Source organism: Palaemon carinicauda, chromosome 14 (assembly GCF_036898095.1).
Source record: "Palaemon carinicauda isolate YSFRI2023 chromosome 14, ASM3689809v2, whole genome shotgun sequence".
Classification (NCBI taxonomy): domain Eukaryota; kingdom Metazoa; phylum Arthropoda; class Malacostraca; order Decapoda; family Palaemonidae; genus Palaemon; species Palaemon carinicauda.
In genome coordinates this window covers 2706109-2727209 of record NC_090738.1, presented here as the reverse complement: position 1 = coordinate 2727209, position 21101 = coordinate 2706109, and the positions used below count along the sequence as shown (strand labels likewise).

Here is a 21101-nt window from a genome sequence, read left to right as displayed (position 1 = left end):
GCATTTCTTCCCGCAAATACACAAGAAACTCCGCTATTGGTGGAATAGTGGCATCGAGTGGAGAGATACCCCTTCCACGACACCAACCACTGAAGACTCTCCACTTCGCCTGGTAGACTCCTGCAGATGACTTTCGGAGGTGTCGAGACATCCTCTCTGCAACTTGTGAAAAGCCTCTCTCTCTGAGGAGATGCTGGATAGTCTCCAGGCGTGAAGCCGAAGCGATTCTACGGCTTTGTGGAAGATGTTGCAGTGTGGTTGCTTGAGTAGCTCGAGTGTGGAGGAAGTTCTCTCAGAAGTTCCGTCAGGAGCTGCAGAAGGTCCGGGAACCACTCTGCATGATGCCATAGCAGAGCTATTAAGGTCATTAACAGGTTGACCGATAGTCTGGTCTTGTTGAGTCCCCTTCTCATCAGACAGAACGGTGGGAAGGCGTAAACGTCGATGTTGTCCCACCGTTGTTGGAAGGCATCTTGCCAGAGTGCCTTGGGGACCGGGACTGGGGAACAGTACAGCGGAAGCTTGAAGTTCAAGGCTGTCGCAAACAGGTCCACCGTCGGGGAACCCCAAAAAGTCAGGACTTTGCTGGCTACTAGAAGATCCAAAGACCACTCGGTACTCACTATCTGCGATGCTCTGCTCAGACTGTCGGCGAGCACATTCCTCTTGCCTGGAATGAAGCGAGCCGATAGTGGAATCGAGTGGACTTCAGTCCATCTCAGTATCTCTACTGTAAGATGGGATAGCTGTTGTGAAAAGGTACCTCCCTGCTTGTTGATGTAAGCCACTACCGTGGTGTTGTCGCTCATCACCACCACAGAGTGACCCACCAGGATCCGTTGGAACTGTTGAAGTGCCAGATATACGGCCTTCATTTCTAGCAGATTTATGTGGAGGCACTTTTCTGATTCTGACCATAGGCCTGAGATCCTGTGGTTCAGAACGTGGGCCCCCCCCACCCTTTGAAGTGTCCGAGAACAGCATCAAATCCGGGGGGAGGATGAGAAGATTCACTCCCTTTCGAAGGTTTCCGTCCGTCACCCACCACTGAAGGTCCGTCCGTTCCGCAAGACCCATAGGGACCAAAATGTCCGGGGAATTGTGGCCTTGATTCCACCGGGACTTGAACCGCCATTGCAGGGACCTCATCCTGAGGCGGCCGTTTGGAACCAGATGGGCCAAGGAGGAAAGGTGACCTAGGAGACGCAACCACGATTGGGCTGGAAGCTCTTCTCGTCTGAGGAAAGAATCTGCGACCCTCCTGAGCCTTGCTATCCTGTTGTCTGATGGAAAGGCTTTGTGGAGATTGGTGTCCAATATCATGCCTAGATATACCAGTCGTTGAGATGGAAGCAGAGAAGACTTCTCGAGATTTACCATGATCCCTAGATCTTGGCAAAGTCCCAGAAGCTTGTCTCGGTGTCGAAGAAGGGTCGATTCCGAGTCTGCCAGGATCAGCCAGTCGTCCAGATAGCGGAGGAGACGGATGCCGATCCTGTGTGCCAACGAAGATATCAGGGTGAACACTCTGGTGAATACCTGGGGTGCTGTGGAGAGACTGAAACACAGCACCTTGAACTGGTAGATCTTGTTGTCTAGGCTGAATCTCAAGTACTTCCAGGAAGACGGATGGATTGGGATCTGGAAGTACGCGTCCTTCAGATCCAGTGTGCACATGAAGTCTTGCGGTTTCACTGCAAGTCTGACCGTGTCTGCTGTCTCCATGCTGAACGGAGTTTGTTTGACAAACTTGTTCAGGGCTGAGAGGTCGATGACGGGTCTCCAGCCTCCAGACGCCTTCTACACAAGAAAGAGTCGACTGAAGAAGCCTGGGGAGCCGTCGACGACCTCCTGGAGAGCATCCTTCTTGAGCATGGTCTCGACTTCTGCCTGAAGGGCTAGCCCCTTTACCGATCCCATGGCATAAGAGCTCAACAACACTGGATTTGCTGTCACGGGAGGAGGAGATGTTATGAACGGGACGCGATATCCCTGACTGATCACGGAGATCATCCAGGAATCGGCCCCGAGTTGCTGCCACCTGAATGCGCAACTTTGCAGGCATACCCCCACTGGTGGACATGCAGGGGGATTGCCAATCCTAGCGTTTGCAGCCTCGGCCGCTCCCTCTAGGATTCTTGCTCCCCTGGAGGACTTTCCGCCCTTCTTGTCTTTGACAGGAAAGGGCTGCTGCTTGGACACCTTCGTCTTTGCTGCCGCTGCCGGTTTCGGCGACTTGGGCTGGCGAGGTTGTTGAGGTGCTGGAGGTTTGTAGGGCTTAGATGTAAGAGCCCTTTGGAGGAGAGAATCATGGTTCGATTTCCTCCACCTCTCAGCTGCCTGTTCCACATCCTTGGGCTCAAACAGGCTCTTTCCTAGGATGGAAGAATGTCTGAGCTTGCAGACATCCACGGCTGGGACCTTCGAGTGGAACCTCTCGGTCACCGCATCACGTCGTTTCAAGATCGAGTTTGCCCACAAGTTCGAAACTTGGTGGGCCAGAAACTCGATGGTACGTGTGCCCGAGAGGAGGAAGGTCTCCAGGGCCTTCCTGGTGCTCTCCTTGGACAGATCCTTGGATTGCAGCAGGATGCCCAGAGACCCTAGCCAGACATCCAGCCACGAAGTGGCCTGCATGGCACACTTTGCGACCTTCTCCTGACTCAGGATCTCTGTTCCCGAGAATGTCACCTGCCGGTTGGAGAGTCTCTCATGAGAGACTCCCCTGGTAAGCTCTTCCACGGAATGGTGGCGCGGGAGAGCTGAACAAGGCTCCTCCATGATCTCAAAGTACCTCCTCGGTTGGACAAGAGGAGGTGGGAGGAGCTTGTTACCAGCAGAGGAACGGCTGGAGGAGGCGAGCTCCGAAAACTGGCCCTCAACCTTATCTCTGGCACTCTTCACCCCTTGGGACCAGGGCAGAGCCGCACTGGCCTTAGAGGGTTTCTGAGTGCCATAGACTTGGTCCAGGACCGTATCCTTGCCTTCACGAGGGGCGGTCTCCGGGTCCTTGAACTTGAGATGCCTCATCAAAGTCAGGACTTGCCAGAAGGCATGCTCTAAATCATGCTGCTCTCCTCCTGGTGAATTGGCAGTAAAGTCTCCTGTCCCCAACTGCTCTACTTGGGGGGACACGTGGACGTTCTCCTGGGGTCTCGCTGGCTCTGGTCGAATCCTTGAAGAAGACTTCGGGACGGTCTTCGAGTCCTAAGGTTCCCTTCTAGGAGGGATGCAGGACTCCAGTAAAGAAGTCTGAGGGCTCTTCTCCGCCCCAACACACGACGATTCTCCTACTCGTGGTAGGGTCTCTCTCAGTGGTGGGGTGGGAGAAGGTCTCACCTCGATAGATTCTCCTGAGGACGGAAAAGCTTCGTCCACAGGAGAAGGAGAGAAGGTCTGAGGGGGGAAGGAGCCTTCCTTACGGACTTCTTAGGAGCCAGTTTGACCCTAGGAGAAGTTACCACGAACTCTACTCCTCTCTTCCTCTTCAGTGGGGTCGAAGCTGTCGTTGGTTTGAGACCCAAATCAGCGAAGGCAGGCTTAACAGCCTGGATGACAGCTCTGATAAGGGACCCAAACCAAGGCTGTCGACTGACAGACGCAGTGTCAGAGACCCCCACTGGAGGGAAGGGGATCGGGCGATCCTTTGGAGTAGAAACCATAGGGCCTGCCTGAAAGGAAGAAGATTGGTGCCTAGACCTCTCTGAAGACTTCCCCTCCTCCAGCGAGCGCGCTGTTCTGCGCTTGCGGGGGGGGGGGGATCGTGAAGATGATGACCTGGTTGCACGCGCTCCTGAAGACTCGCTAGGCTTCTCGCGATGCGAAACCCGGCGGGAATCACGCTTGGGGTCGCGCTGGTGCTCGCGCTATGGAGAAATCACAGGTTCGCGCCCAGAGAGGGAAGCGCGGGCGCGCGGGCGAGGGGACACATGGGCACGCGGGCGAGGGGGCACATGGGCACGCGGGCGAGGGGGCGCGAGGGGAAGGGTGCGCGTGGGCGCACGCGGGCGTAAGGGCGAGCATTGGCGGCCGGGAGAATGACAGCGCGCAAGCGAGCGACAGTGCGTTGGCGAGCGATGGCGCGTAGGGCGAGAAGGTGAGCGACCGCGCACAGGTGAGATCGCGCGTGGGCGCATAGGTGACCTTCGGCGAGCGGGATCGTGGGCGCGCGGACGCGTTGAAGAGTGCTTGCGCGCAGGCGCGCAGAAGATCGCTGGCGAGCAGGAGCGCGGTCTGGAGAAGATGGCTGGGGGGCAGGGCCAGCAGGTGTAGAAGCACGAACCGGAGGCTGCTCGTGGGCGCGTGCAGGAGACTTCTCGTGAGCGCGTGGTATCTCGTCCAAATCAGGAAGTGCGCAAAGCTGAGTGCACATGATGGCACGCAGTTGAGGGCTGACGAGTGGGCAAGTTCCGAGGGCGCGCAGGTGATCGCGGGCGAGAAGGAGAAAGAAGTCTTCTTGCCTGCGCCCAGATCCGGGGATCGTGGGGGCGTGGGCGAACGATGGCGCGCAGGAGAAGATTGCTGTCGAGCTGGAGATCATGGGCGCGCACGGCGCGTGTCAGGAACAGGACGCGCAGATATGCGCTGGCGAGTAGGAGATCGCTGGTGCGTAGGCGAGCGCTTGCGCGTAGGTGAGCGCTGGCGAGCAGGAGAACGGTGACGAGCAGGAGAGCGCTGACGAGTTGACTCTGCTTCTGCTGCAGGAGATCGCTGGCGCGTAGGATGGTCCTCAGCAACAGCAGGAGAGCGCTTGCGCATTACTGCGCGCTCGAGAACGTGGGCGCGCAGGTGAAACCTGGCACTTAAGGGACTTGCTCACATTGTGGGACAAGCCCTTTTGCCCCGAAGGGACCGGTGCCCGTTGGAAAACGGGGTGCAAGAGTGCCAACTGCGCGTCAGCTTCCAGGAACGGTGAAGGAAGATCCACAGGTCTGGCAGGCGTGAGAGATCGCGAACGATCTGCAGAGAGGTACAGTGATGCAGCTGCAACGGTCGACTCATGTCGAGGAGGAACCTCTGCGGGGGACGTCGAGGACAAAGAACCGAAGAGGCGCTTCCTAACTCCCTTGTAGGGAGAAGGAAGACCTCTACGGCGAAGAGGAGGGCGAGCCTTGCGGCGAAGACGAACTCTAGGAGCAGGAACACCATCGTCGGTCCTCCGAAGAGGAGTCTCTGTCAGTGAACTCCCCCGAGGGGGAGAATCACCCGCAGGAGAGACCATTGGACTCAGCTCCTCCCTCGTAGGATGTTCGGAGGGGGGAACTGAGCCTTCAGCAACATCAGCAACCAAGGCAGGGGTTTGACCCGACCCGTCGGAAGCCTCTGCCACAACAACGTCGACGATAGACAGAGGATCTACCTCCGCTATCGCCGGCGACTGCTTGACAGCTGCGCCCAACTGGATCAAGTCAAACAGGGCTTCCCTGGAGGGCGAACCTTCAAGCCCCAAGGAAGCCCAAAGCTGTAATAAATCATCAGTATACACAGTGTTATTAAAATCCTCCCCCGGAGGAGGAGGAGGAGCTGCCTCGCTATGGGAGGCAACTCCCTCTCCCGAACCCCGAGGTTGGTCAACAAAAGAATGGCCTACGCTACCACTCGCCGGCCTCTCACAAGAGACCGATCGAGTGGGAGCTTCGGAGGAGGTTCGGGCAACGGAAGAAGAGTCCTTGGAACCTTCCTTCTTCAAGGAAACCCTTTCAGGAGAAAGATCCCGCTTAGACTTCTTCTTCTGTCGCCGGGAAAACCTCTCCCACTGGAAGGTAGACCACTCCCTGCACTCACTGCAAAATTTGTCTCTATCACACCGTTGACCTCTGCAGTACGGACACAAGATGTGAGGGTCCGTCTCGACCGCCGACATAAAAGTCCCACATGGGCGGTCGGGTAAGCCAGGGCACTTCCGCATGATAGAGGTAGAGGCCAACTTCCGAACACACAACTGTAAGAAAAAGCAAAAAAGATTAAGGCTGTCAATATGCGAGGGTGAGGTAGACACGTCTGACCATCACCCGAGCCAAAAGTGAAGTGAATCAGTTCACCGGTGTGTGAGGGGGGAGGGGTAGCTAGCTACCCCTCTCCTACCCCCTCGCTAACCAGCGAGGGGGTAGTTAACTCTCGTTAAAAATCTAATGGCTCGTCATTCAGCTACGCCGAAAGTAATACCCCATGTAAATAGCGTGGTTTGTATTTCGGTTACGGAAAAACTATTACTTAAAAAAATCAATAATAATGCTAAGAAACGACCACCCCACTCCCAACTGTTTGAGTTTGAAAACAATGGCCTCATGATTAACACGGTCAAAGGCAGCACTAAAATCAAGGCCAATCATACAAACTTCCTGACCACAATCAAGGGATTTCTGTACAGCATTGTATATTGTAAGATGGGCATCACATGCTCCAAGGCCTTTACAAAAACCAAATTGCAAACTAAGGAATAGATGATTACCTTCAGCAAACCTATTAAGACGTTTTGCCCGAAGGCATTCAAAAACTTTAGATAATACGGGAGTTATGGAAATTAGGCGGTAATCAATGGGACTCGGGCTACCACAAACACATTTACATAGAGGAGTAACATTACCAATTCTCCAACAAGTGCTAAAAGCTCCTCTTCTTGCTAACTTGCGCAAAATAACAGATAACTTTGGAGCTAAGAAATCTGCTGTCTTTATAAAAAACAAAGGAAAAATGTTATTTTCATTAGTAAAATAAATTTTTGAATATACTTACCCGATGATCATATAGCTGTCAGCTCTGCTGCCCGACAGAAAAACCTACGGGCGGAATACGCCAGCGATCGCTATACAGGTGGGGGTGTACATCAACAGCGCCATCTGTCAAGTAGGTACTCAAGTACTCGATGTCAACATAGAACCAATTTTCTCCTCTGTCCACTGGGTCTCTATTGGGGAGGAAGGGTGGGTCCTTTAATTTATGATCATCGGGTAAGTATATTCAAAAATTTATTTTACTAATGAAAATAACATTTTTCAATATCAAACTTACCCGATGATCATATAGCTGATTCACACCCATGGGGGTGGGTAGAGACCAGCATTACATGTTGACATTATGAGCTAAGTATTCCGTATTTCATTTTAGCAGTTATTCAAAATAACAAGCATAAAATAAATAAGTACCTGGTAAGGAAGTCGACTTGAACAATTACTCTGCCTTTTTAAGTACGTCTTCCTTACTGAGCCTCGCGATCCTCATAGGATGCTGAGCGACTCCTAGGAGCTGAAGTATGAAGGGTTGCAACCCATACTAAAGGTCCTCATCAAAACCTCTAATCTAGGCGCTTCTCAAGAAATGACTTTGACCACCCGCCAAATCAAGTAGGATGCGAAAGGCTTCTTAGCCTTCCGGACAACCCAAAAATATTAATAAAACATTTCAAGAGAAAGATTAAAAAGGTTATGGAATTAGGGAATTGTAGTGGTAGAGCCCTCACCACTACTGCACTCGTTGCTACGAATGGTCCCAGAGTGTAGCAGTTCTCGTAAAGAGACTGGACATTCTTAAGATAAAAGACGCGAACACTGATTTGCTTTTCCAATAGGTTGCGTCGAATATACTTTGCAGAGATCTATTTTGTTTAAAGGCCACGGAAGTTGCGACAGCTCTAACTTCGTGTGTCCTTACCTTCAGCCAAGCTTGGTCTTCCTCATTCAGATGGGAATGAGCTTCTCGTATTAACAGTCTGATAAAATAGGATAAAGAATTCTCTGACAAAGGCAAAGATGGATTCTTAACTGAACACCATAAAGCTTCAGACGGGCCTCGTAAAGGTTTTTAAAATAGAACTTAAGAGCTCTTACAGGACATAATACTCTTTCTAGTTCCTTTCCAACCATACGATAAGTTTGGAATATCGAACGATATTGGTCAAGGCCGAGAAGGCAGCTCGTGTTTGGCTAGAAAACCAAGTTGTAGAACATGTAGCCGTTTCGGATGAGAATCCGATGTTCTTGCTGAAGGCATGAATCTCACTGACTCTTTTAGCTGTGGTTAAGCATATCAGGAAAAGAGTCTTAAAGGTGAGATCTTTCAGGGAGGCTGATTGAAGCGGTTCGAACCTGTCTGACATAAGGAATCTTAGAACCACGTCTAAATTCCAACCAGGTGTAACCAAACGACGCTCCTTCGTGGTCTCAAAAGACTTAAGGAGGTCTTGTAGATCTTTATTGTTGGAAAGATCTAAGCCTCTGTGACGGAAGACTGATGCCAACATGCTTCTGTAACCCTTGATAGTGGGAGCTGAAAGAGATCGTTCTTTCCTCAGATATAAGAGAAAGTCAGCTATTGAGTTACAGAGGTACTGGTCGAGGATACGGATACTGACTTGCACCAGTTTCGGAAGATTTCCCACTTCGATTGGTAGACTCTAAGGGTGGATGTTCTCCTAGCTCTAGCAAACGCTCTGGTTGCCTCCTTCGAAAAACCTCTAGCTCTCGAGAGTCTTTCGATAGTCTGAAGGCAGTCAGACGAAGAGCGTGGAGGCCTTGGAGTACCTTCTCTACGCGTGGCTGACGTAGCAGGTCCACCCTTAGGGGAAGTGTTCTGGGAACGTCTACTAGCCATCGAAGTACCTCGGTGAGTTATTCTCTCGCGGGCCAGAGGGAAGCAACTAGCGTCAACTTTGTCCCTTCGTGAGAGGCGAACTTCTGCAGTACCTTGTTGACAATCTAGAACGGAGGGAATGCATATAGATCTAGATGTGACCAATCTAGTAGAAAGGTATCTATATGAACTACTGCTGGGTCCGGGATAGGTGAGCAAACTATTGGGAGCCTCTTGGTCATAGAGGTTGCGAAGAGATCTATGGTTGGCTGGCCCCAGGTGGCCCAAAGTCTCTTGCATACATCCTTGTGGAGGGTCCAATCTGTTGGAATTATTTGTCCCTTCCTACTGAGACAATCTGCTATGACATTCAAGTTGTCTTGGATGAACCTCGTTACTAGTGAAAAGTCTAGACCTGTTGACCAGGTGAGGAGGTCTCTTGCGAACTCGTACCATGTCAGAGAGTAGGTCCCTCCTTGCTTGGAGATGTACGTCAAAGCAGGGTGTTGTCCGCGTTCACCTCCACCACTTTGCCTTGAAGGAGAGACCTGAAGCTTTTCCAGGTCAGACGTACTGCCAGTAGCTTCTTGCAGTTGAAATGCATTGTCCTTTGACTCGAGTTCCATAATCCCGAGCATTCCCTACCGCCTAATGTCGCACCCCAGCCTACGTCCGATGCGTCTGAGAAGAGAACGTGGTTGGGAGTCTGAACAGTCAGGGGAAGACCCTTTCAAAGGTTGATAAAGTCCTTCACCAAGTCAGACCAGACTTTATCTTTCCGGAAACCGGGATCGAGACCGCTTCTAGCGTCTTGTCCTTTTCCAGTGAAAAGCTAGATGATACAGAAGAGGACGGAGGTGTAGTCTTCCAAGTGACACAAATTGAACCACGGATGACAGTGTCCTAACCAGACTCATCCACAGCCTGACAGGGCAGCGTTCCTTCTTCAGCATCTTCTGGATGGATAGCAGGGCTGGGGGTTGATCGTCTTGTTCAGCAATGTCCTCATCAGAGGGTTCCTCATCCGAAACTGATGAGGAAACGGCAACGGAGTGGGCAACGTCTGACTCGCTGAATCCGGTCGCACTGGTGGATGCGTGACGGAGCCGGACACAATATCATGGTACTGCTGCACAGTCTGTGAACTGTCAACCATGGGGACGCGAGGAAGTACAGCGTCAACCCGAAACTGTCTAGACTGTCTGGGTTGTGCAGTCAACCCCCTACCGGGTTGCTGAGGTGCCGCACTGCGTCACAACAAGTCACCTCTGCCGGTTGTTGAACGTCTTCCTAGTGACACACTGAACGTCCACAACCACCTCCGAGAGTCGCTTAACGTCAACGTGCGACTGGCAACCCACACTGGGTCGCATCGGTGGAGGAACCACCTCAACTGGCGGACGCGAGTAGGATACCTCAGCGTCAACAGGGCGCACAACCAACCGGTAGGAAGGTTGTTGGCCAGAAGGAACTTCTCCGTAAAAAATCCTCTATCAAGGACACAAGCTTGGACTGCATGTCTTGCAGCAAAGCCCATTAGGGTCTACGGGAGCAGGTGTGGCAACAGACGGGGTTAGCGACTGAAGCGGAACCATTTACCATCCCTGGAAGCCTTGTTATGCTTTAATTAAAGTCCATAGGAGGCTAAGCAGCTTAAGGCTCCTCTCCAAATGACAGAGTCCTCAAAGGAATATCAGTAGGAGGGAGAACAGCACTTTCTCATCTACAGGAACCATGTCCGAGAAAAGCTAGGTTATCTCAGTGAGGGTCTCACTGGTGCAAAAGCAGCAGACCAGAAGGCAACGTTATGTAACTGCTTGACAGTCTGTGAACTGTCAAAAACTGAACTGTCAACCACAACAGGTGTGTGAGGACATACAGCACTGGTGCATTAGCAGCAGACCAGAAGGCAACGTTATGTAACTGCCTGACAGTCTGAGAACTGTCAAAAAACTGAACTGTCAACCACAACAGGTGCGTGAGGACATACAGCACTGGTGCATTAGTAGCAGACCAGAAGGCAACGTCATGTAACTGCTTGACAGTCTGTGAGCTGGCAACAACCAAAGCTGTGTGGGGAAGCCTCAACTCCTGACTGACTAGTCTGCTGCGGGCGAGTGGCGGTAACCACAGTGGGTTGCGGAGGCTGACACACCGTGTCAAAACACGGCAGCTTGTGGTAGCTCACGCACGGCAACGGAGTGCTCCGTGTGTCTGTGGGAGTCAGCATGCGTCTGGCAGGGTCGACTGCGCATGGGTGGAGGAGCTCTCACAACAAGAGTGTGGGAGCAGGCAGCCGCAGCGTCTGCTGGGCGCACAACCACGGCAGGTTGTAGGCAAACGGGTGCATCGTCAACCTTCTCCGCAGTCGGAGTGTGGGAGCAGGCAACAACCAAAGCGGAGTGGTGGTGCGTGGAGGGGACTGCCGTGGGTTGCGGAAACTAACGCATCGCGTCAAAACACGGCAGCTTGACTCCACCTTCCCACTGCTGATGCGGTAGCTCACGCATGTCAACGGAGGGTGCCGCACGTCGGCTAACGTCAACATGCGTCTGGCAGGGTCGACTGCGCATCGGTGGTGGAGCTCTCCGCAGCCGGAGTGTGGGAGCAGGCAGCCTCAGCGTGAGCTGGGCGCACAACCGTGGCAGGTTGTAGGCTAACGGGAGCAGTGTCAACCTTCTCCGCACGAAACTCCTGCATAACCGCAGCTAACTGAGTCTGCATAGACTGCAGTAAAGACCACTTAGGGTCTACAAAAGCGGCAACAGACGGAGCTACTGTCCGTTGTGACTGAGGGTCTAAAACAGCTGGTGCGGCAACAGACGGAGTTACTGCCTGTTGCGGAACCACCTTGCCTCTCTTGGGAGGTGTGCAGTCGTCGGATGACTGCAGCGAGTCCGAACTGACCCAGTGGCTACACCTGGGCCGTTGGACTTGCGCGGAAGGGACCGACTTGCACTTAAAAAGCTGCGAGATGTGGTCCATGGTTTCATACGAGAAACCTCTTCCGCAGACGAGGAATAAATGGGCTCTCTCGTCTTTGTGTGGGTGGGGCGATCTTGGGTAGATACGCCCGAAACCACGGAGGGAAAAACGTCTGTTCGTTGATCAAGGCCTGTGGAACCCATAAGTCGTTCGACATTACTTCTCCCCTGGGCTTGGGAGCTTGTAAGAGGTCCCGGACTAGGTGAACAACTGGCACGAACAGACGAACCCTCGGACGCAACACTGTAACACTTAGCGCATATCACTTTATCACTTTGATTTTCTGTTTTGCACTTATTTCACTGAAATCGAACTTTAACTGATTTCTACCTGAAACACGCAATCCTATCCTTCATTAAAAGGTAGTAATTGCGAAAACAGTCGTACAATGCAACAGAAAACATAAATAAGATAAAGAATTCAGTGGCTGGGAAAGAGACTAAACACTAGATCAAATAAACTACGTTTACAATCTCTCACCGCACATAGCCTGGGAACAAGAATAAAACCCTAGAAACGTTTTACCTTCTTCCCCTACAGCGACTAGGGAGGAGAGTAAAAAACGAGAACAACGTTACCAGCTTGAACGAAACGTTTATGCTCCTCTCTCTCCCTCCGTCTCTATCTCTCTCTCTCTTTCTCTCTTGATTTCGCGCCTGAGAGAAGAGCCCAATTATATATCGTTAAAACATGTTATTTGCTAAAGGAAAAAACTGAAAGGTTTTCCAAATAAAAAGTTCCTTTAATTTAGAATTTAAACCATTTAAGCTAAGAAAGAATGAACGAAACGCCAGAATCGGTTTACTCTTACTGCAAAGTGAAACCGTGATACACTCTCTCTCTATCGTAACAATAGAGCGCATGTTGAACGTCCTGAACGTCAACAACTGCGTAGACTAAAAAACTAAACGTTAGTTCATCTTTGAAAACAGTACGAGACTATCAAAGAAATTCTTTCATAAAACATTAAAATTTAAAAAGTATAAAATTCTTTAAAGGTTAAATACGATATAACGGGCTCAATGTTAATTAACTTCGGTTCCAAGTTAGGACCGCCTACAATCAGGAAAGGTCGCATATAAACAAACATAAAAATTTATTGTTATATGTTTATAATAAATGGAAAGTTAATCGAAGAGGCCTATAAAGGCGGAGAGATATAAAATATATAGATCTGTAACGTGTTAAGCAAAATTACCAAAAACCTAAACACACTTCCGTCTAAGGGAAGGGTCGGCCATTTAAAAGTGAAAGAGAGTCCATACTCTCTTCGTAACCATAATTAAATCTATCCAAAACGAGTTCAAGTTTTGAAATGAAGATAAAACCCCTGCATAGCGAAAGCTCAAAACTGGAATAGTGTACTTCACCTAATCGTTGTGAAAACAAATCCAGTTAGTAACAGCGTATTTAGTAGGTCTTGCCGGTGGCACGACAGAGAGAAAATTGGTTCTATGTTGACATCGAGTACTTGAGTACCTACTTGACAGATGGCGCTGTTGATGTACACCCCCACCTGTATAGCGATCGCTGGCGTATTCCGCCCGTAGGTTTTTCTGTCGGGCAGCAGAGCTGACAGCTATATGATCATCGGGTAAGTTTGATATTGAAAAATACCATTTGGGTGTACACCTCCATAAGCATCAAGGTCCATCAACAGAGCTTTCATTTCACGAGATCGAAAGGCTAAACTAAATAGTTTAGCCTCAGGAAAAAAGGAATGAGGAAGTTCAAGTTTTTCATTACTCTGTTTACTGTCAAAAACATCAGCCAAAAGGGTTGCCTTTTCCTTTGGACAGTGAGTGACTGAGCCATCTGGTTTAAGTAAAGGAGGAACTGTAGCCTCTACACCAAAGAGTGCAAATTTAAGGGTAGACCACCATTTATGTTCTTGAGTTGTACCAGAAAGGGTTTCTTTTATGTTCAAATTGTATTCCTTTTCAGTTGAGGTATAAACTCTCTGAGCAAAAGCTCAAAGCTGAGTATAGTTAGTCAAGGTCAAATCTGATCAGTTACTCTTCCAAAGATGATCTGTTATAGCTCCCTGTAAGCAATTGGGGGCCATAAGTAACTAGGAGGTACTAACTTGTAGGTTCGAATCCTGCTTTGCAGGTTGGATTGGAGCTCACACCCCCTATCTGTAAAACTATCACTCCTGACTGAAACTTTGACTGTGAATAACCGGACGGCCTTTAATATTGATGACACTGGAACCCCACAAAGGATTACGGATTGGAAAAGACCACTAAGAATTGCCACATGGAACGTAAGAACGCTCTACAAAACGGGAGCTGCTAAAGTATTAGAACATGAATTGGACAAAAATAAAATTGATATAGCAGCCTTACAAGAAATCCGATGGACAGAAATAGGAAAGCTGGAGCAGGAGAAGGGAGTTATACTTTACAGTAGAAGAGATGATGGTTACCCTGTAGAAGGAGCAGGTTTCTACCTGATTAAAAGAGCACATGGAGCACTTATGGAATTCACCCCAATATCCAGCAGAATAGCAAAAATTAGACTAAAAGCAAAGTGGTTTCACATAATGATTCTATGCTTACATGCACTCACAGAGATAACAGATGATGATGAGAAAGATGAATGGTATGATCATGTACAAACTGAAATAGACCAAATACCACGACACAATGTATTGTTAATTTTGGGTGATATGAATGCAAAAATTGGTAAAGAGGTATAAGCTTTCCAAGAATCTATCGGCCTCCATAGTCTTCATCAAGAAAGCAATGATAACGGGATTAGATTGGCAACATTTGGTCATCGGAGGTACTATTTTTCCCCATAAGGACTCCCATAAAGGAACTTGGATTTCACCTCATGGTAACACTATAAATCAAATTGACCATATAATGATTAAAAAGAAATTTAAATCAGCAGTTTGATACTAGGGCTTTCAGAGGTGCATATTGTGACTCTGACCATATGTTAGTGGTTGGAAAGCTCAGAGTTAAATTAAAAAGTAAAAGATTAACAACAATAAAAACCATCACACCAAATATAGAAAAACTAAAAGAGACAGACGTAAGAAATGCCTATGCTATAAATGTACAAAATAGATTTGGACTACTGGAGGAAGAGGAAATAACATCGGACTGGGAGACAATAAAGTCAGTAGTGACTGGAGCTGCTATGGAATCTCTAGGACCATGTATCAATCCACGTAGAAGGAATAATTGGTTTGACGAAGAGTGTAGAAGTGCTGCTGAAAGAAGAAAACGCTGTAGGATGAAATGGATAGAAGACATCATGTGCCCTAGGGCGACGTGATGGAGGAGGGTCAGGATTCAGGGAATGGTAGATAACCCTGCGAATCCAAGCTGAGATTGTATTCTTAGTGACCCTCCTCTTTGTCCTTCCTGTGCTCACGAACAATGCTTGCACCCGAGGACGAATTGCAGCTGTTCTCTTAAGATAGAGCCTCAGACTCCTTACTGGGCACAGTAGGAGATGGTCTGGGTCATCTGTTACAGAACTGAGACTCGAAATCCGGAAGGAGTTGAACCGGGGGTCCGGCACTCCTGGAATCTGAGTCTTAGCTACAAATCAGGGACGAATCTGAACGTTACCTCCCCCCATCCCCTTGAATGGGCGATGTCATACGAGAGACCATGAAGTTCGCTGACTCGCTTGGCCGAGGCCAGAGCAAGCAGAAACACCGTCTTCCAAGTCAGGTGGTGATCAGAAGCCTAGCGTAATGATTCGAAAGGAGGTCTCTTAAGAGACCCGAGGACTCGAACCACGTTCCATGGAGGAGGTCTCACTTCCGACTGGGGGCAAGTAAGTTCATAACAAGTAGAGAGAGTTCCTTTGAGCCTGAAGGCAAGACTTAAGGCTGAGCGATAGCCTTTCACTGCCGAGACTGAAAGGCGCATTTCTTCTTGCAAATACATGAGAAACTCCGCTATTGCTGGAATAGTGGCATCGAGTGGAGAGATACCCCTTCCAAGACACCAACCACAGAAGACTCTCCACTTTGCATGGTAGACCCCTGCGGATGACTTTCACAGGTCTCGAGACATCCTTTCCGCAACTTGTTGCGAAAAGCCTCTCTCTGTGAGGAGACGCTGGATAGTCTCCAGGCGTGAAGTCGTAGCGATGCTACGGCTTTGTGGAAGATGTTGGCATGTGGTTGTCTGAGTAGCTCGTGTCGAGGAGGAAGTTCTCTCGGGAGTTCCGTCAGGAGCTGCAGAAGGTCCGGGAACCACTCTGCGTGATGCCATAGCAGAGCTATTAAGGTCATCGAAAGGTTGACCGATATTCTGGTCTTGTTGAGTACCCTTCTCATCAGACAGAACGGGGGAAAGGCGTATACGTCGATGTTGTCCCACCGTTGTTGAAAGGCATCTTGCCAGAGTGCCTTGGGGTACGGGCTGGGGAGCAGTACAGCGGAAGCTTGAAATTCAAGGCTGTCACGAACAGATCCACAGTCGGGGAACCCCACAAAGTCAGGACTTTGTTGGCTACTAGACGATCCAAAGACCACTCGGTACTCACTATCTGAGATGCCCTGCTCAGACTGTCGGCGAACACATTCCTCTTGCCTGGAATGAAGCGAGCCGATAGTGGAATCGAGTGGACTTCGGTCCATCTCAGTATCTCTACTGCAAGATGGGATAGCTGCTGTGAAAAGGTACCTCCCTGCTTGTTGATGTAAGCCACTACCGTGGTGTTGTCGCTCATCACCACCACGGAGTGACCCGACAGGTATTGTTGGAACTGCTGAAGTGCCAGATACACGGCCTTCATTTCTAGCACGTTTATACGGAAGCACTTTTCTAATTCTGACCATAGGCCTGAGGTCCTGTGGTTCAGAACGTGGGCCCCCCACCCTTTTTTTGAGGCGTCCGAAAACAGCATCAAATCCGGGGGAGGACGAGAAGATCCACTCACTTTCGTAGGTTTTCCTCTGTTAACCACCACTGAAGATCCGTCCATTCCACAGGACCCATTGGGACCAAGATGTCCGGGGAATCGTGTCCTTGATTGCACCGGGACTTGAGTCGCCATTGCAGGGATCTCATCCTGAGGCGACCATTTGGAACTAGAAGGGCCAGAGAAGAAAGGTGACCGAGGAGACGTAACCACGATTGGGCTGGGAGTTCTTCTCGTCTGAGGAAAGAAACTGCGACCCTCCTCAGCCTTGCTATCCTGTCGTCTGATGGGAAGGCTGTGTGGAGATTGGTGTCCAAGATCATGCCTAGATATACCAGTCGTTGAGTTGGAAGCAGGGAAGACTTCTCGAGATTTACCATGATCCCTAGATCTTGGCAAAGTCCCAGATGCTTGTCTCGGTGTCGAAGAAGGGTCGATTCCGAGTCTGCTAGGATCAGCCAGTCGTCCAGATAGCGGAGGAGACGGATGCCGATCCTGTGTGCCCATGAAGAAATCAGTGTGAACACCCTGGTGAATACCTAAGGTGCTGTGGAGAGACTGAAACACAGCACCTTGAACTGGTAGATCTTGTTGTCTAGGCTGAATCTTAAGTACTTCCTTGAAGACGGATGGACTGGGATCTGGAAGCACGCATCCTTCAGATCCAGTGTACACATGAAGTCTTGTGGTCTCACCGCAAGTCTGACCGTGTCCGCCGTCTCCATGCTGAACGGGGTTTGTTTGACAAACCTGTTCAGGCTGAGAGGTCGATGACTGGTCTCCAGCCTCCAGACGCCTTCTTTACAAGAAAGAGTCGACTGAAGAACCCTGGGGAACCGTCGATGACCTCCTGGAGAGCGCCTATCTTTAACATGGTCTGGACTTCTGAGAGGATTTTCACAACAAGTTGCTGTCAGGATGTCTGGACACTGCGAAAGTCTTCGGCAGCAGTCTACCAGGCAAAGGAGCTCAACGACACTGGATCCGCTGTCAGGGGAGGTAGAGATGTTATGAACAGGACGCGATATCCCTGACTGATTACGGAAATCGTCCAGAAATCGGCCCCGAGTTGCTGCCACCTGTCTGCGCAACTTTGAAGGCATCCCCCCACTGGTGGACATGCAGGGGGACTGCCAATCCTAGCGTTTGTGGCCTCGGCCGCTCCCTCTAGGATTCTTTCCTCCCCTGGAGGACTTTTTGCCTTTCTTGTCTTTGACAGGAAAGGGCTTCGACACCGTTGCCTTCGCTGCCACAGCCGGTTTTGTTGTCTTGGACCGGCGAGGTTGTTGAGATGCCGGAGGTTTATAGGGCATTGATGTAAGAGCCCTATGAAGGAGGGAGTCCTGGTTGGACTTCCTCCACCTCTCGGCTGCCTGTTCCAAGTCTTTAGGCTCAAACAGGTTCTTCCCTAGAAGGGAAGAATGTCTGAGCCTGCTGACCTCGACGGCTGGGACCTTCGCGTGGAACCTCTCTGCCACCGCATCACAGTTTCAGGATTGAGTTGGCCAACAAGTTCGAAACTTGGTGGGCCAGAAACTCAATGGTGCGGATGCCCGAGAGGAGGAAGGTCTCCAGGGCCTTCCTGGTGCTCTCCATAGACAAATCTTCGGATCGCAACAGGATGCCAAGAGATCCCAGCCAGATGTCAAGCCACGAAGTAGCCTGCATGGCACACTTCGCGACCTTCTCCTGGCTTATGATCTCTGTCGCCGAGTCACTTGCCGGCTAGAGTCTCTCAAGAGGGACTCCCTTGGTAAGCTCTTCCACAGAGTGGTGCAGGGGAAGAGCTAAATAAGCCTCCTCCGTAATCTCAAAGTACCTCCTCTGTTGGACGCGAGGAGGCGGGAGGAGTTTGTTGTCGGCCGTGGAACGGCTGGAGGAGGCGAGCTCGGAGAGCTGGCCCTCGACCTTATCCCTGGCACTCTTCACCCCTTGGGACCAGGACAAAGCTGCACTGGCCTTAGCGGGTTTCTGAGTGCCAAAGACTCAGTCCAGGACCGTGTCCTTGCCCTCGCGAGGAGGAATCTCAGGATCGGGAATCCTGTTGAGATGCCTCATCATGGTCAGGATTTGCCAGAAGGCATGCTGACTCTTGTGGCTCCCCTCCTGGAGAACTGGCAGCGAAGTCTCCCGTCCCCAAAGGCTCTTCTTGGGGGGACACGTGGACGTTCTCCGCGGGTCTTGTAGGTTCTGGATGGATCCTTGAGGATGACTTGGGGACTGTCTTGGAATCCTTGGGTTCCCTCCTGGAAGGAATACAGGACTCCAACAATGACGTCTGAGGGCTCTTCTCTGCTCCAACCTGGGACGATTCTCCAGCGCGAGGTGGGGTTTCTCCCATTGGTGCAACAGGAGAACGCCTCACCTCGTAAGACTCCCCTGAGGACGGAAAATGCTCGTCCACAGGAGAGGGAGAAAATGTCTGGGGGGGAGAGGGAACCTTCCTCAACGACCCTCGGAGAAATTACCACGGTTTCTACTCCTCTCTTTCTCTTCAGTGGGGTCGGAGCCACCATAGTTTTGAGACCCATCTCAGCGAAGGCAGGTTTGACAGCCTGCACGACAGGTCTGATGAGGGATCCAAACCATGGCTGCTTACTGACAGCAGCGCTGTCAGAGACTCCCTCTGAAGGGAAGGGGATCGGGCGATCCCTTGGAGTAGACACGACTGCTGGACCTGCCTGGAAGGAGAGGGAAGAAGAGGAAGGTTGGTTCCTGGACCCATCTGGTGATTTCCCTCCCTCCTGCGAGAGCGCTGGTCTGCGCTTGCGGGGGGGGGGGAACGTGAGGATGACCTGGCTGCTCTCGTTCCTGTAGGCTCGCGTGGAAGCTCGCGTGGTGGCTCGCGTTGTGCCTCCCGATGAGAAACGCGCTAGGGATCGCGCTGGCGCTTGCGCGATAGTACCCAACTAGGATCGCGCTCGGGGATGATGGCGAGAGGGCGCGCAGGCAAACGATGGCGCGTAGGGCGTGTAGGCGAGCGACTGCGCACAGGTGAGGGTGCGCGCGGGCGCATAGGAGATCTCAGAGATGGCGAGAGGGCGCGTTGGCGAGCGATGGCGAGAGGGCGCGCTGGCGAGCGATGGCGCACGGGCGCTCAAGAGATCGATGGCGCTCAGTTGCGCGATCCGGAGAAGCAGGAAGCGCAGGCGGGAATGCAAGCGTTTGCACGCGCGATGGAGATTGTTCGCGAGCGCGTGGGCGCGCAGGATCTTGGCGAGCTCTAGGCGAGCGCCCACGCACAGGGGTGTTACCCCTAGCGCGTGGGCGTGCAGGAGGACGCACAGCAGGAACTGGTGTCTGCGCGCGATGGCGCGTAGGCGATGGCTGACGAGCTGGCGGGGTCCTATGGCGCGTAGGCGAACGCTGAAGAGAAGGAGAAACTCGGTTCTTCCTTCTTGCGCCCAGATCCGGAGATCGTGGGCGCGCAGGCGAGCAGGAGATCGTGAGCGCGCAGGCGAGCAGAAGATCGTGGGCGCGCAGTTGTACGCTGGCGAGGAGAAGATCGCTGGCGAACAGGAGAGCGCTGGCGAGCAGGAGAGCGCTGGCGAGCAGGAGAGCGCTGGCGAGCAATAGAGCGCTGGCGAGCAGGAGAGCGATGGCGAGTAGTCTCAGCTGCTGAAGGTCTCTGGGGCGTTGTCTCTGAGGATGAAGTTCTGAGCTGAGAGGACTTCACCGCACGCGAGCGCACAGGAGAACGTTGGAGCGCAGGGGAGACCTGGCACTTAAGGGACTTGCTTACATTGTGAGAAAGCCCCTTTTGCCCCGGAGGGATCGGTGCCTGTTGGATAACGGGATGCGTGGGCGCCCAAAGCGCGTCAGCAGCCAGGAACGGAGACGGCAAGTCCGAAGGTCTGGCACGCAAAGGAGAACGATCAGCAGAGAGGTCCAAGGATGCAACTGCAACGGTCGGTGCACAGCGAGGAGGATCCTCTGCGGGGGAATGCGACGGAGAAGAGCCGAAGAGGAGCCTCCTAACTCCCTTGTGAGGAGAAGGAAGGCCTCTACGGCGAAGAGGAGGGCGAGCCTTCCGACGGATACGTCCTCTGGGGGCGGCAGGCAGACCATCGTCAGTCCTCCGAAGAGGGAGAGAATCACCTGCAAGAGAGACCATTGGACTAAGCTCCTCCCTCGAAGGATGTTCGGAGGGAGAAACTAAGCCTTCAGCTGCATCGGGAACCAAGGCAGGGGTTTAACCTAACTCGTCGGAGGCCCCTGCCACAACAACGTCGACGATAGACAGAGAGTCAACCTCTGCTACCTCCGGCGACTGTTTGACAGCAGCCCCCAACTTGATTATGTCAAACAGGGTGTCCCTGGAGGGCGAGCCCTTAAGCCCCAAGGAAGCCCAAAGCTTCAACAAATCATCATTAGCAACAGTGTTAATAGATAAATCCTCTCCCGGGGGAGAAGGAGGAGCTGCCTCGCTATGGGAGGCAACTCCCTCTCCCGAACCCCGAGGTCGGTCAACAAAAGAACTGCCTACGCTACCACTCGACGGCCTCTCGGAAGAGACCGGTCGAGCGGGAGCTTCGGAGGAGGTTCGGGCAACGGAAGAAGAGTCCTTGGAATTTTCTTTCTTCAAGGAAACCCTTGAAGGAGAAAGATCCCTTTTGGACTTCTTCTTCCGGCGCCGGGAAAACCTCTCCCACTGG

The 21101-nt window shown here is 51.5% G+C and overlaps 1 protein-coding gene across 1 annotated transcript; it reads left to right on the top strand.

Moving 5' to 3' along the window:
• Nucleotides 1-4076: 4076 nt before the first annotated feature.
• Nucleotides 4077-14841, top strand: LOC137653843 (uncharacterized). The gene is made up of 3 exons (XM_068387494.1): nucleotides 4077-4096; nucleotides 13666-14248; nucleotides 14452-14841. Exons 1-3 carry the CDS (start codon nucleotides 4077-4079, stop codon nucleotides 14839-14841), a joined length of 993 nt encoding a protein of 330 aa, XP_068243595.1.
• The last annotated feature ends 6260 nt before the right edge of the window (nucleotides 14842-21101 follow it).